This window comes from Salvelinus fontinalis, chromosome 12 (assembly GCF_029448725.1).
Source record: "Salvelinus fontinalis isolate EN_2023a chromosome 12, ASM2944872v1, whole genome shotgun sequence".
NCBI lineage: Eukaryota > Metazoa > Chordata > Actinopteri > Salmoniformes > Salmonidae > Salvelinus > Salvelinus fontinalis.
The window spans coordinates 61,963-74,506 of NC_074676.1; the positions used below are offsets into that span (position 1 = coordinate 61,963).

Here is a 12,544-nt window from a genome sequence, read left to right on the forward strand (position 1 = left end):
TGTCTATAACACTTTTTTCCAATCTTCCTCTGTCCAGTGTCTGTGTTCTATTGCCCATCTTAATCTTTTCTTTTTATTTGCCAGTCTGAAATATGGCTTTTTCTTTGCAACTCCCGGAGTCAGTTGCCTCTTCACTGTTGACGATGAGACTGGTCTTTTGCGTGTACTATTTAATGAAGCAGCCAGTTGAGGACTTGTGAGGCATCTGTTTCTAAAACTAGACACTAATGTACTTGTCCTTTTTCTCATTTGTGCACTGGGGCCTCCCACTACTCTTTCTATTTGCGCTGTTCTGTGATGGGAGTAGTACACATCCTTGTACGAGATCTTCAGTTTCTTGGCAATTTCTTACATGGAATAGCCTTCATTTCTCAGAACAAGAATAGACTGACGAGTTTCAGAAAAAAGTTATTTGTATCTGGCCATTTTAAGCCTGTAATCAAACCCACAAATGCTGATGCCCCAGACACTCAAATAGTCTGAAGGCCAGTTGTATTGCTTCTTTAAATCAGAACAACAGTTTTCAGCTGTGCTAACATAATTGCAAAAAGGTTTTCTAATGATCAATTAGCTAATCCAAGTTTATAATTTTAAAAGGCTAACACAACATGCCATTGGAACATAGGAGTGATGGTTGCTGATAATGGGCCTCTGTATGCCTATGTAGATATTCCATAACAAATCAGCCGTTTCAGCTACAATAGTCATTTACAATGTCTACACTGTATTTCTGATCAATATGATGTTATATTAACAGACTTTTTTTTCTTCTTCAAAAACAAGGACATTTCTAAGTGACCCAAAACTTTTGAACTGTAGTGTATATTGTAATGGCCTTCATATGAGCATCATCACACTATGTGAGTATATTGTAGTGGTGTCCATCTTAACTGCTAACCATATGATATCAGCAGTCTTACATGCCAAAGCTGTATACTGAGGCAGAGATCGATAAATCAATACCACTCAGTCTTTAACTACAGGTCACCTTCACCACAAAAAAATGCAGTGCCTCGCACAATACATACACAAGGACGCCATTATGAGATGAGTTTTCTTGGTCTATATCTCAGCTGGGCAAGTGATTCAGTCTAATATGATGGCCAAAGTGTAAAATAGACTTATCACAGTAAAAGTAAGGTGGCTTGGACCATTTGGTCAGACTTGTGTGGCTGTAGTCAGCTCATTCTTTACCAAAACACTGTACACTCGCAAAATCAACACAAACAACAAATTCAGCCTCCTTTTGGTGCTGTTCTGTATCCACTCTGTACATCCACCATTTACAGGTGCATTTCCCATAGAAACCGCTACACTCTACAGTGTAGTGCAAAAGGCCAAATCAAATCTTCAGATAGATAACAGATCATCCTTATCCACCAGACAATTTCTCAAGTGAAAAGATTCAATTCAGATGATATGATACGAGGAAGCAGCATTTTGATGCATGATAAGTCCACTCAACTCCACTCTCTGTATAGAAGCAAGGGAAACTGGTAACAGAAAGGGACTCTGGTTGCTTGCTGCTAGACTGTTGCACACAATCTCTAATCTGACTGTCAGGAGAGAGAAAGAAGTAACTTTGGTACTGTGACTGTGTGTGACCACAACAGTAAATATTAGATCACAGTGGTGGATTTGACTTGTGTCATTGTGTTGGTAGATTCAGGGGCATCATGGGACTGATCAAAAGGAGATGGGGGGGGTCACAAATATATTAGCTGGAACAGCAGACCACCTGCAGATCAGTGTGACAGCTCCTCAAAAGGACTGTGGGGGGTGGGTGGGGCAACTAGATTCAGGTGAGGGCTGATATTTGTAGGAGTGGGTGGTCAGTGGGCCAGAACATAATTAATCAATCTACACACAATACCTTACAATGACAATGCAAAAACAGTTTTTTAGAATATTTGCAAATGTATTTAAAAAATAAACGAAAAAAGAAAAAATGACCATTTACATAAGTATTCAGATCCTTTAAATCAGTAATGTGTTGAAGCACCTTCGGCAGCAATTACGGCCTCGAGTCTTTTCGGGTATGACGCTACAAGCTTGCACTTGTATTTGGGGAGTTACTCCCATTCTTCTCTGCAGATCCTCTCCAGACCTGTCAGGTTGGATGGTGAGCGTTGCGGCAGTTATTTTCATGTCTCTCCAGAGATGTTCGATCGGGTCCAAGTCCGGGCTCTGGCTGGGCCACAATGTCCTGTTGGCTGTTGGCTTAGGGTTGTTGTTCTGTTGTACCTCGACACAATCCTGTCTCGGAGCTCTACGGACAATTCCGTCGACCTCATGGCTTGGTTTTTGCTCTGACATGCACTGTCAACTGTGGGATCTTATATAGACAGGTGTGTGCCTTTCCAAATCATGACCAATCGATTGAATTTACCACAGGTGGACTCCAATCAAGTTGTAGAAACATCTCCAGGATGATCAATGGAAACAGGATGCTCTGCAATGAGACTCAAAATTGAACTCCAAAGGGTCTGAATACTTATGTAAAGAAGGTATGTATACATTTACATTTGTAATCAATTTGCAAAAATTTCAGAAAACCTGTTTTCGCCTTATCATTATGGGGTATTGTGTGTAGATCGATTTTTTGTTGTTGTAGTAATCCTCATCAATTTTAGAATAAGGCTGTAACGTAACAAAATGTGGAAAAAGTGAATGGGTCTGAATATTTTCCGAATGAACTGTACTCCTAAATATTTTGCTTTACGATCGAGAAGGGGGTAGCTGCAGCTCAATATGGTGACTATGGGTGAGGGTGTGTCGAAAGGAACGTAGTGCGCGTGTGGAAAGGAGTGGATGTGTCGAAAACTGCACTTCTACAGGTTAGATGGTTTTAATTGAGTTTTGTTTCGTTTAGACATGTTGGCGAGTGGTCAGGGCTCCACAGTGCGAGCATTTCACTCGCATTTGTTTTTTGCCGTTTTGTTTCATGGATGGTAAATTAATCCTATATAGCCTATTCCACCTCGCGCTGCAACACTGTCTGGCTGGGGACTGTGCGCCGCACATGAAGAGGTGAGTGAAAGATTCATTTCTACAAGCGCTGCGCACAGGCAGAAAGGTGGTCTAGTTTACTTGAAACTAAATTTTACTGAAGTCAGCCAAGAAACACAAGTACAAAGTCTATTTACATTGTTTTGTTCACAAGCTAGGTTTTTTTCTATGTTTGAGTTTCAACTGCTAGGGAAGAGAAGACAACGCTGCTACTAGTCAGACTATATCTCACAGCCACAAACACAACTCGAGCCGCATTACCATGGTAACCTCCACCCTTAAAGAGGCAGTTGAACATTTGTCTCATCTGTGATATTTTGGTTAAAAGACTCAGGTCACAACTTTTTTTATTAAACAATATACCACATTACTTCTTACTAGAAATATATTTATTGTTTTAGAAACATTACAAAGCATGCTTATTGTCTAAGGCTACCCGGAACATGTCCCAGTCCATGTGATCGAAGCAATATTGAAGCGTGGAATCCGATTGGTCCAAACCAGCGTTGGATAGACCTGAGCACGGGCGTTTCCTGTTTAACTTTCGGTCTATAGGCTGGACGCAGATTTGCAAAAGGGAGGGCGGGGGAGGGCTTTGTATGCATCGCAGAAGTTAGAGTAACAATGGTCGAGAACGCTACCAGCCCGTGTTGCGCATTCGATATGCTGATAGAATTTAGGAAGCCTTGTTCTCAGATTAGCTTTGTTAAAATCACCAGCTACAATAAATGCAGTTTCAGGATGTATGGTTTTCAGTTTACATAGAGTCCAGTGAAGTTATTTCAGGGCCGTCAAGGTATCTGCTTTGGGGGGATATACACGGCTGTGACTATAAACGCAGAGAATTCTCTTGGTAGAAAATGCGGTCAGCATTTGATGTCAGGTGAACAAAGGGACTTAAGTTCCTGTATGTTGTTAACCTCTTGACGCTAGGGTTTTTAAAAATATATCAAAAAACAAAAAAATGTTCCCAAGGTAAACGGACTATTTCTCATGTCCAGATCGTAGAATATACATATAATTTACAGATTAGGATAGAAAACACTCCAAAGTTTCCAAAACTGTCAAAATATTGTCTGAGAGTATAACAAAACTGATTCTGTAGGCAAAAACCTGAGAAAATCTAACCCGGAAGTGATTTTTTTAAAATTATTATTATTATAATTTTTTTTATAAAGCTGTGTTTCCTGGCCAGTCTTTCTTCCATTTAAAGGGGTATCAACCAGATTCCTTTTCCAATGGCTTCCTCAGGCTGTGACCAGGCTTTTATTTTGAAAAATTAGCGAGATTTTTCAAAAGTAGTCAGGTGTCCTCAGATTAGTTCCTGCGTGCGAGAGGGTAGCTCTCCATTTACTTTTTCTCTCTTATTGAGTAGGTTACGGTCCGGTTGAAATATTATCGATTATGTTTGTTAAAAACAACCTGAGGATTGATTATAAAAAACATTTGACATGTTTCTACGACCATTACGGATACTTTTTGGAATTTTCGTCGAACGGAACGAGGTTTTGTTTTTCTGAACATAACGCGCAACCCAAATGGTGTTTTTTTGTTATAAAAGTAATATTTATTGAACAAAAAGAACATTTGTTGTGTAACTGGGAGTCTCGTGAGTGCAAACATCTGAAGATTATCAAAGGTAAGCGATGAATTTTATTGCTTTTCTGATTTTCGTGACCATGCTAATTTGGGGCTAGCTGTTCTAGCATCGATTGATACACTCACAAAAGCTTCTTTCTCTGTAAAGCATATTTTCAAAATCTGACATGATAGGTCGATTAACAACAAGCTAAGCTGTGTTTTGGTATATTTCACTTGATTGCATGATTATAAATATTTTTAGTAATATTTTGCGCCCTGCAATTCAGCGGTTGTTTAGGAAAATGATCCCGTAAAAGGGATCCGTAGCGTAGAGAAGTTAAGATCACACAATGAGTCGTTAATCATAAGGCATACACCCGCGTGAAGAAACCGGGTGGCTGTACCGACTCCGCCAACATATCCCGAGTGAGCCACGTTTCCGTGAAACAGAGAATATTACAATCTCTAATGTCTCTCTGGAAGACCTTGTTGTCGAGAGATTGGACATTGGCGAGTAATATGCTCAGAAGCGGTATATAGTGTGCTCGCCTTCTCAGCCAGTTGACCAGTAGGCTGCTCCGTCTGCCTCTCCTGCGGCGACCACGTTGTTTTGGATCGGCCTCTGGGATAAGATTCCACGTCCAGGGTGGAGGTCCGAACAAAGGACCCGCTTCGGGAAAGTTGTATTCCCGGTATTTAATCATGGCAAGGGGACTGGAAACATGACCGAATACAAACAGTGTAGCTATTCCCTCCGCAAGGCAATCAAACAAGCAAAGTATCAGTAGAGAGACAAAGTAGAGTCGCAATTCAACGGCTCAAACACGAGACGTATGTGGCAGGGTCTACAGTCAATCACGGATTACAAAAAGAAAACAAGTCTCGTTGCGGACATTGACGTCTTGCCCCCAGACAAATTAAACAACTTCTTTGCTTGCTTTGAGGACAATACAGTGCCACAGCCCACTACCAAAGCCTGTGGGCTCCCGTTCAACATGGCCAACGGGAGCAAAACATTTAAACGTGTTAACCCTCCGCAAGGCTGCCGGCCCAGACGGCATCCATAGCCATGTCCTCAGAGCATGCGCAGACCAGCTGGCTGGTGTGTTAACGGACATATTCAATCAATCCCTATCCCAGTCTGCTGTGCCCACATGCTTCAAGATGGCCACCATTGTTCCTGTTCCCAAGAAAGCGAAGGTAACTGAACTAAATGACTATCGCCCCGTAGCACTCACTTCTGTCATGAAGTGCTTTGAGAGACTAGTTAGGGATCATATCAACGCCACCCTACCGGATATCCTAGACCCACTCCAATTTGCTTACCGCCCCAATAGGTCCACAGACGACGCAATCGCCATTGCACTGCACACTGCCTTATCCCACCTGGACAAGAGGAATACCTATGAAAGAATGCTGTTCATTGACTTGGGTCTCGAGACCCTGGATTTGCTAACCATGTGTATATGACCAATACAATTTGACTTGATTCGTCCGTTTGTGTTTTGTTGGTGTCATTTTTGCGGGGAAAAAATATTTTGGCTGGTAATCTGAGTGGCTGGTAGATTTTTAAAATCTACCTCCCACAGTAGCTGATGGACCAAAAAAGTACATTTTAGGCCCCGTCACTATCACTCTGATATTAGCTACTAGGTAGCTACTTTCCACGCCGTTGCGGGAACTAAGGACACCATGTCCTGGTGTTGACGCCGTTTATCCCCTTGATACATACTTAAACTGTTTATATGTATCAAGGTGACATCTAGATGGTTATTAATTGTGTAGCTATCCTACTTGAATTAAAATCACGGGAAGGAAAAAAATTGCCACGTTAGCTACCGCCGGCGACACCCTGATACAGCTGCCCCAACCTCAGGTCGGCAGGCACCTTGATACGGGTGCACTGGTCATCGGATTATTGACTCGTCGTGCACCCCAATCAGCCACGCAAAACGGTGAGTGGCAACAAATCTTGAGTGGCAACAAATCTTCCCAAATTAGCCGATTTGCTTTCCACACACCCACTCCTTTTGACATACCTACTCGCCATATTGGGCTGCAGTTACCCCATACTTACTGTGACCTGGAATTTTTATTTGGGAGCATCTTGTAATTATTGAAATATACAGTGAACACATGTCCATTGGCATCACGGCTGTACCATTACTACAGGGAAAATGGCTTGTATTTAGCCCTAACAGTTAAAAAGATATTACCCATATTACCAGCCCAATGTTTATTTATTCTTATTGCAGGGGGATTGGGGAGCTGCATTTTACATACATAAACCGTGTTGCGGGCCGTTCTAAAACTGCTTGCGGGCCATTTGTTTACACCTTGTGCAGTCATGTTACCTCCTTAGCTAGCCACCTGGTAACTTTACTAGTAAACTATATCTGAACATTTGAGGCCACAGAAAGACGGATAATATTCCACAAATGACTTGGTATTTGTGTCAACATTTTGGCTTTTTATAATAAACAAATGTATTTACATTGTTACATAGTTTCTAGGGCACAACATCTGCTTCAGACGTAGCTCGAATACATAAAGGTCCAATACAGGGTATGTCTCAAAATATTTTCTGGTGCTCGTAACTTTTAAAAGTTGGGAGCACCAGAGCTACAAATGAAATATGTTCATTTAGAGCCCCCGATGCTAGCAGCTCTATTCCTTAGCGTGTGGAAATGCTACATTCACCCTGCTCAATGTCACCTGACTGAGCAGGAGAGAGATGGAGACAGAGACTGAGAGAACTACCTGCAATGGCAGGAGGGTTCTTAAAGCTCACTGTAGAAAAACACGATCCATTCATCTATCTATCTATAAAACATGTCACGTGGAATGCACGCACACATAACATGCACACAGAGAGTCAGTAATTGGGTCTATTTCAGGATAGCTAGCCAAGCCATTACATCTAGAGAGGTGAGAAGAGAATAAAATGCATCACAGAATAAAATCGGATAAATCTGGGATAAACATGGAGGCGTGCAGGAAGACTATTGTGGATTAAAAAAAACGGGGGAAAAAGGAGGGGAGGGAAGGAAGGTGTTGGAAGGGATTGAGAGGGAGAGAGATGGATTTTTGCATCACAACCAGCTATCATAGACCCTTTATGCAAAATGGTAGATCCCAGCTTTCTTGCCGAGCAATCTGTCACCAGGAAACAAGGAAAACAACACGAACGACAGAGAAAGGGGAAAAAGAGAGGGATGGAAAGAGAATGAAGCGAGCAGCCCAGAATGAAGCGAACAGACAGCGTAACACCAGACAACACACAACACACAGAGAGAAAGATAGATGAGGCTGGAGGATGGCGATACGGTACTTACATGAGGACTCTGTGCCAAACATGGCTGGGCCGGGCGCTGCGATGGAGATAGAGGGAGAGAGGGAAGAGGGAGGGAGAGAGAGAGAGAGAGGGAGGGGGGTTGATGAGCAGGCAGCTACACAGCGGGGGTCATCAAAGCACACAATGCAGCCAGCCGGCCTGCCCTGGCTTTCAGATGCTCTGCTCGCTCGCAAGCTTCGCGCTCCGCTCCTGTAGCCGTTAAACGGCCTTCCTCCACACACACAGCTCCCAAAAGACACACGGTCCAGCCGCTGAACAGGGGCCTCAAGAGAGGGGAAAAAAACCCTCCAACAATAGAAATCCTTCTCCACAGAAAACATGCGTGTTTAAATCCAGACAGAGAAGGAGCTGCCTGCCTGCTGCAGCTAGCTCTTCCTTTCCTCTCCTCCTCTTGTTGTCTCCTACTATCCTCCGTTTCTCTATCTCTCGTTGTATATGTCCACGCAGCCCGAGAACGAGAGGCGGGCTGTCCCGGGTAAAAAAGCTGAAAGCAAATACTGCAATCCTGTAGGCAGCCTGGTGGGTAATTCTATATCTATGCAAACAGTGAGTGATGTCAGGAACCCTGACAAACACTGGTCGCGTTCCCCTGCTCAGACGTTGTATGCATCAACCAATAGTTGCGTGCCACGTCATCAACTGCGTTGTCAGGTACCAGATTGCTATAACCTAACGTAGAAGGCGAAAAAAGACGCCTGAGCAGAGGAATCGGAAGTTAGGTTAAAAATACTGTATTCCTGAAAACCGGCAACATCCGCTTTCTTCCAACGCTGCCACGGGTGAGATTGCTATGACATATGATGTTAGCTGATACTTAAAAATGCCTATCCAGGCGTTATAAGACCTAGCATGGGTAAGCAATGCCTGGGCAGAGAAATGCGCCCACTGACTGCTGCTGGAGAGAGGGCGAAGGGGGAGGGAGGGAGGGGGGCACGCAAGTGGTACTGGGAAAAGACCAATCATATGGGGTTGTCTAGTATGGTCCCCCCCAAAAAAACTGCTGTCAAACACACACACACATCCCCCACCGGAGGAGCGGTAGACTAAGTAGGCTAAGGGGAATAGGGGCAGGTCCATAAATTGAAATGAATAAGAACCATTACTCTGGAGACAGCTGTGTGCATACCTGCCTGTGCAGCGGCTACACTAATGAACACATACACCAGGTGAATTCACCTACCTACAGTACAGGGAATTATCTAACCACATTCAACCATATAAGCTACCAAAAATATTAGGTATATATAATATACATATGTGTGTGTGTGTGGGTTGTAATTACATTAACATTCAGCAAAACGCAATGGTAAGCAAACAAAATCAGGCACGCGTCAAACTGAAACATCTTTTCATTTGAATGATGACACTGATCGAGCATGATACCCACAGTCTGGTAAGAGCACGTGATTATTAACTCAGTATTATCTCTAACCTATTGCATGAATCTGCATGTTGTACACATGAATGCATAGTCGTAGATTAGAGCTAGAATATCATTATCAGAATGCATACGTAGGTGATTATGTGATTAGGAGACCACGAGTATGTGTGTATTCTGGGCGGCTATGCTGAGTGTTTATGTAATAATCAAGGGTGTTCATGATGAGTGCGTGTGTCAGGGTTTCCGTTAGCCAGCAATTGCCGGCTTTGGGCGATTAAAAAACAACAACTAAAAGCCGATGAATAAAAGAGTTGCCAAAATGACCGGGTGAAAAACAAAAGAAATCACATTGCAAAATAATGCTTTTTATTCATTGATTGAAATACCAGTGGATGTAAATTCATTTGACCATCGTGGTTATCGGTCTATAGGTTAATGTGGAAAATTTAGTGGAATTAAATTGGCTTGTGTGTATTTTCGTTAGTCATCATGCATTTTCATTGCGCAACAATTCTAAATGCCATTGCGTGTTAAAAACTGTACACTATTAAAAGAGCTAATATTTTGTTTGTGTGTGTGTGTGTGTGTGTGTGTGTGTGTGTGTGTGTGTGTGTGTGTGTGTGTGTGTGTGTGTGTGTGTGTTAGCACTGGGCCTATATGTAAGACTTGCTGTCATGTCAGACAGCCCAAACTGTCATTTGAATAAAGGACTGGAGTGTGATAGCAGCATTAGGATTAAGCCTAGTTCTATGACTGAGAAAGAAAGGGCGAAGGAGAGAGAGGGAGGGAGAAAGAGGGAGTCTTGACTAAGGCCTCTTCTCCTTTGTCCCTCACACATGGTGGCTCCCTCTCTTCCCTCGCCAAAACCCAATGTCTTTGTCCTTCAAGCGGAGACAGGACCGGCCCACCTTCACCCATCCCTCCCTCCCTCCCTCATCCTTCTACCCCGCCATCCCTCCCCTTCTACTAAAGACGTCGCCATGTTAATTACACAAGGGTCTCTGAAACACCGCACACGGGAGAGGAGGAGGGATGTTCTGTACAAGGATTAGCTTTAATAAAAACAATCCCTATCTGTAATCATGGGCATCCTAATCTGCTCAAATGTCAGCTTTCCCTAATATTTCATCTAACTGGAGCTCCCATAATCTGATCTAGAATCAGTATTTATGAGTGGGTTCATAATTAGGGCTAGGGTAAGCAAGGCATGAACCCCACATTACTATCTATAACGTCAGACGTACTATCATCCTCTAAAACACTCAACTGAGCTAAGACTAAGGCTGTGATGATACTACTATAGCAATATTTTTCCCAAGCCAAAAATGAAAACACGAAGCAGATTAAACTCTTTGGTCTTTTAAAAAACCCGCTATACGTCAACTATTGCGCTATAACTTGGAAAAGAAATATATGTGACTATGATGACAACACTATGACGTTTGTTTCTAACAATAGGGTTGTTTTTCTAAAAAAGTTAAATTCGCTTTGTTTCCTTGCCACGATACTAAGGGGTATCGGGATACTGGTATCGTCCCAGCCCTATTTAGGACCTGTGCTTAAAGACAACGCTGTCAATATTCAACAAGGTGAACCAAGAGGAAGAAAAAAACGGCCTTGGGCACTGCTGGCCTAGAACAAGTCCAGGACCTGATTCAATATGAAATCATTCGTTTTTTTTACACAAAAGTATTCAACAGAATGGAAACAAGTGCTAAGGGGCCTTGTCCTTTTCTATGGTGAGCGGAAGAGCTGTGAGAGAATAGCTGCCGCCTTCAGTAAAGCAGAGAGAGCCCATAACGTCCTCAATCATCATCGGTTCAGATTCAGAACAGGATAGCTATTTGAGTTGAGCCTTGCCAATTTGCACTCTCTGGCCTCTCGTTGCCTTGACGACCTTCAGGACGCAGGGCCTTTGTCATGGCGACTACAAGGGCCAGGTGAGGTGGATGGGGGATGAGGGACTAGTTATAATCGCAGCAAGACAGCCATCAATAAGTGGCTAATAAGTCTGGCTGCACATCTGACTGGCTGACTTACTGTTATTGATGGCTGGCTTACTTACTAAATACTTACTAAAATACTTACTTACTAAATTGAGAAATGTGACTAAACTGAACAAAATTAAAACTATATTATGAAGTCAAGATCAATGATATAAAGAATGATGGGGGAAAAAAACTTGAGTACTTTAAATGAAATGGGCAGAAAGACAAATTCAACTCCATCGTTCATTGAATCAGATGGTTTATTTATCACAAAACCATTTGACGTTAATTATTTTAATGATTACTTAATTGGCAAAGTGGGCAAACAGACAGGAAATGCCAACAATGAACAGTGAGCCATCGTATTCATGCATTAAAAAACGAATGAAAGAAAAGTAAGTTTGAATTTTGTAAAGTTAGTGTGGGAGAGGTGGGAAAACTAGTGTTATCGATCAATAAATGACAAAACTCCTGGCATGGACAACTTAGACGGAAAGTTACTGAGGATGGTAGCTCACTCCTATCCGTCATATCTTTAATCTGAGCCTAGAGGAAAGTCTTTGTCCTCAGGACTGGAGGGAAGCCAAAGTCATTCCGCTACCCAAGAGTGGCAAAGCGACCTTTACTGGTTCTAACAGCAGACCTATCAGCTTGTTGCCAGCTCTTAGCAAACTGTTCTGTTTGCCCAAATACAACACTATTTCTCTTTAAACAAATTCACAGACTTTCAGCATGCTTATAGAGAAGGGCACTCAACATGTACTGCACTGACACAAATGACTGATGATTAGTTGAAATAAATTGATAATAAGGTGATTGTGGGAGCTGTACTGTTAGATTTCAGTGCAGGCTTTGATATTGACCATAACCTGTTATTGAGAAAACATCTGTTTTTTGTGGATTTTCAACCTCTGCCATATCTTGGATTCAGAGCTATCTAATTGAACTCCAAATGTCCTTTAATGGAAGCCTCTAATGTTAAACATGTAGGGTGTGCTGTACCGCATGGCAACTCTCTAGACCACATATGTCAGAGTCAAGGCCCGCGGGCCACATCCGGCCCGCGAGAAGGTTTTTTACGGCCCCTGGGATGATCTTGATTTATTATTAGAACCGGCCCGCAGACCGCAGCAAGCCGGCAGCCCGCAGATCTTTTACACGCACCAATACTACATTTCCCACAATGCAACGGTGACGCACCGAGCAGTAGGCTGCTTCATTTCAATATTT

The 12,544-nt window shown here is 42.7% G+C and overlaps 1 protein-coding gene across 4 annotated transcripts in view; it reads right to left on the reverse strand.

Annotated features, from left to right (window-relative positions):
• The window catches only part of LOC129866586 (suppressor of tumorigenicity 7 protein homolog), a 69,583-nt gene that overhangs the window by 27,249 nt on the left and 29,790 nt on the right, over window positions 1-12,544 (reverse strand). For 2 of the 4 annotated variants that reach the window (XM_055939333.1, XM_055939332.1), the window contains exon 1: window positions 7,926-8,830. The exons of 1 other annotated variant lie outside the window; for it this stretch is intronic. In XM_055939333.1, the coding sequence (XP_055795308.1) occupies window positions 7,926-8,265 (340 nt within the window). In that variant the 5' untranslated portion in view covers window positions 8,266-8,830. Of the gene's footprint in view, window positions 1-7,925; window positions 8,831-12,544 lie in introns of those variants that run through there. One more of the 4 variants, XM_055939334.1, reaches the window with a different exon arrangement.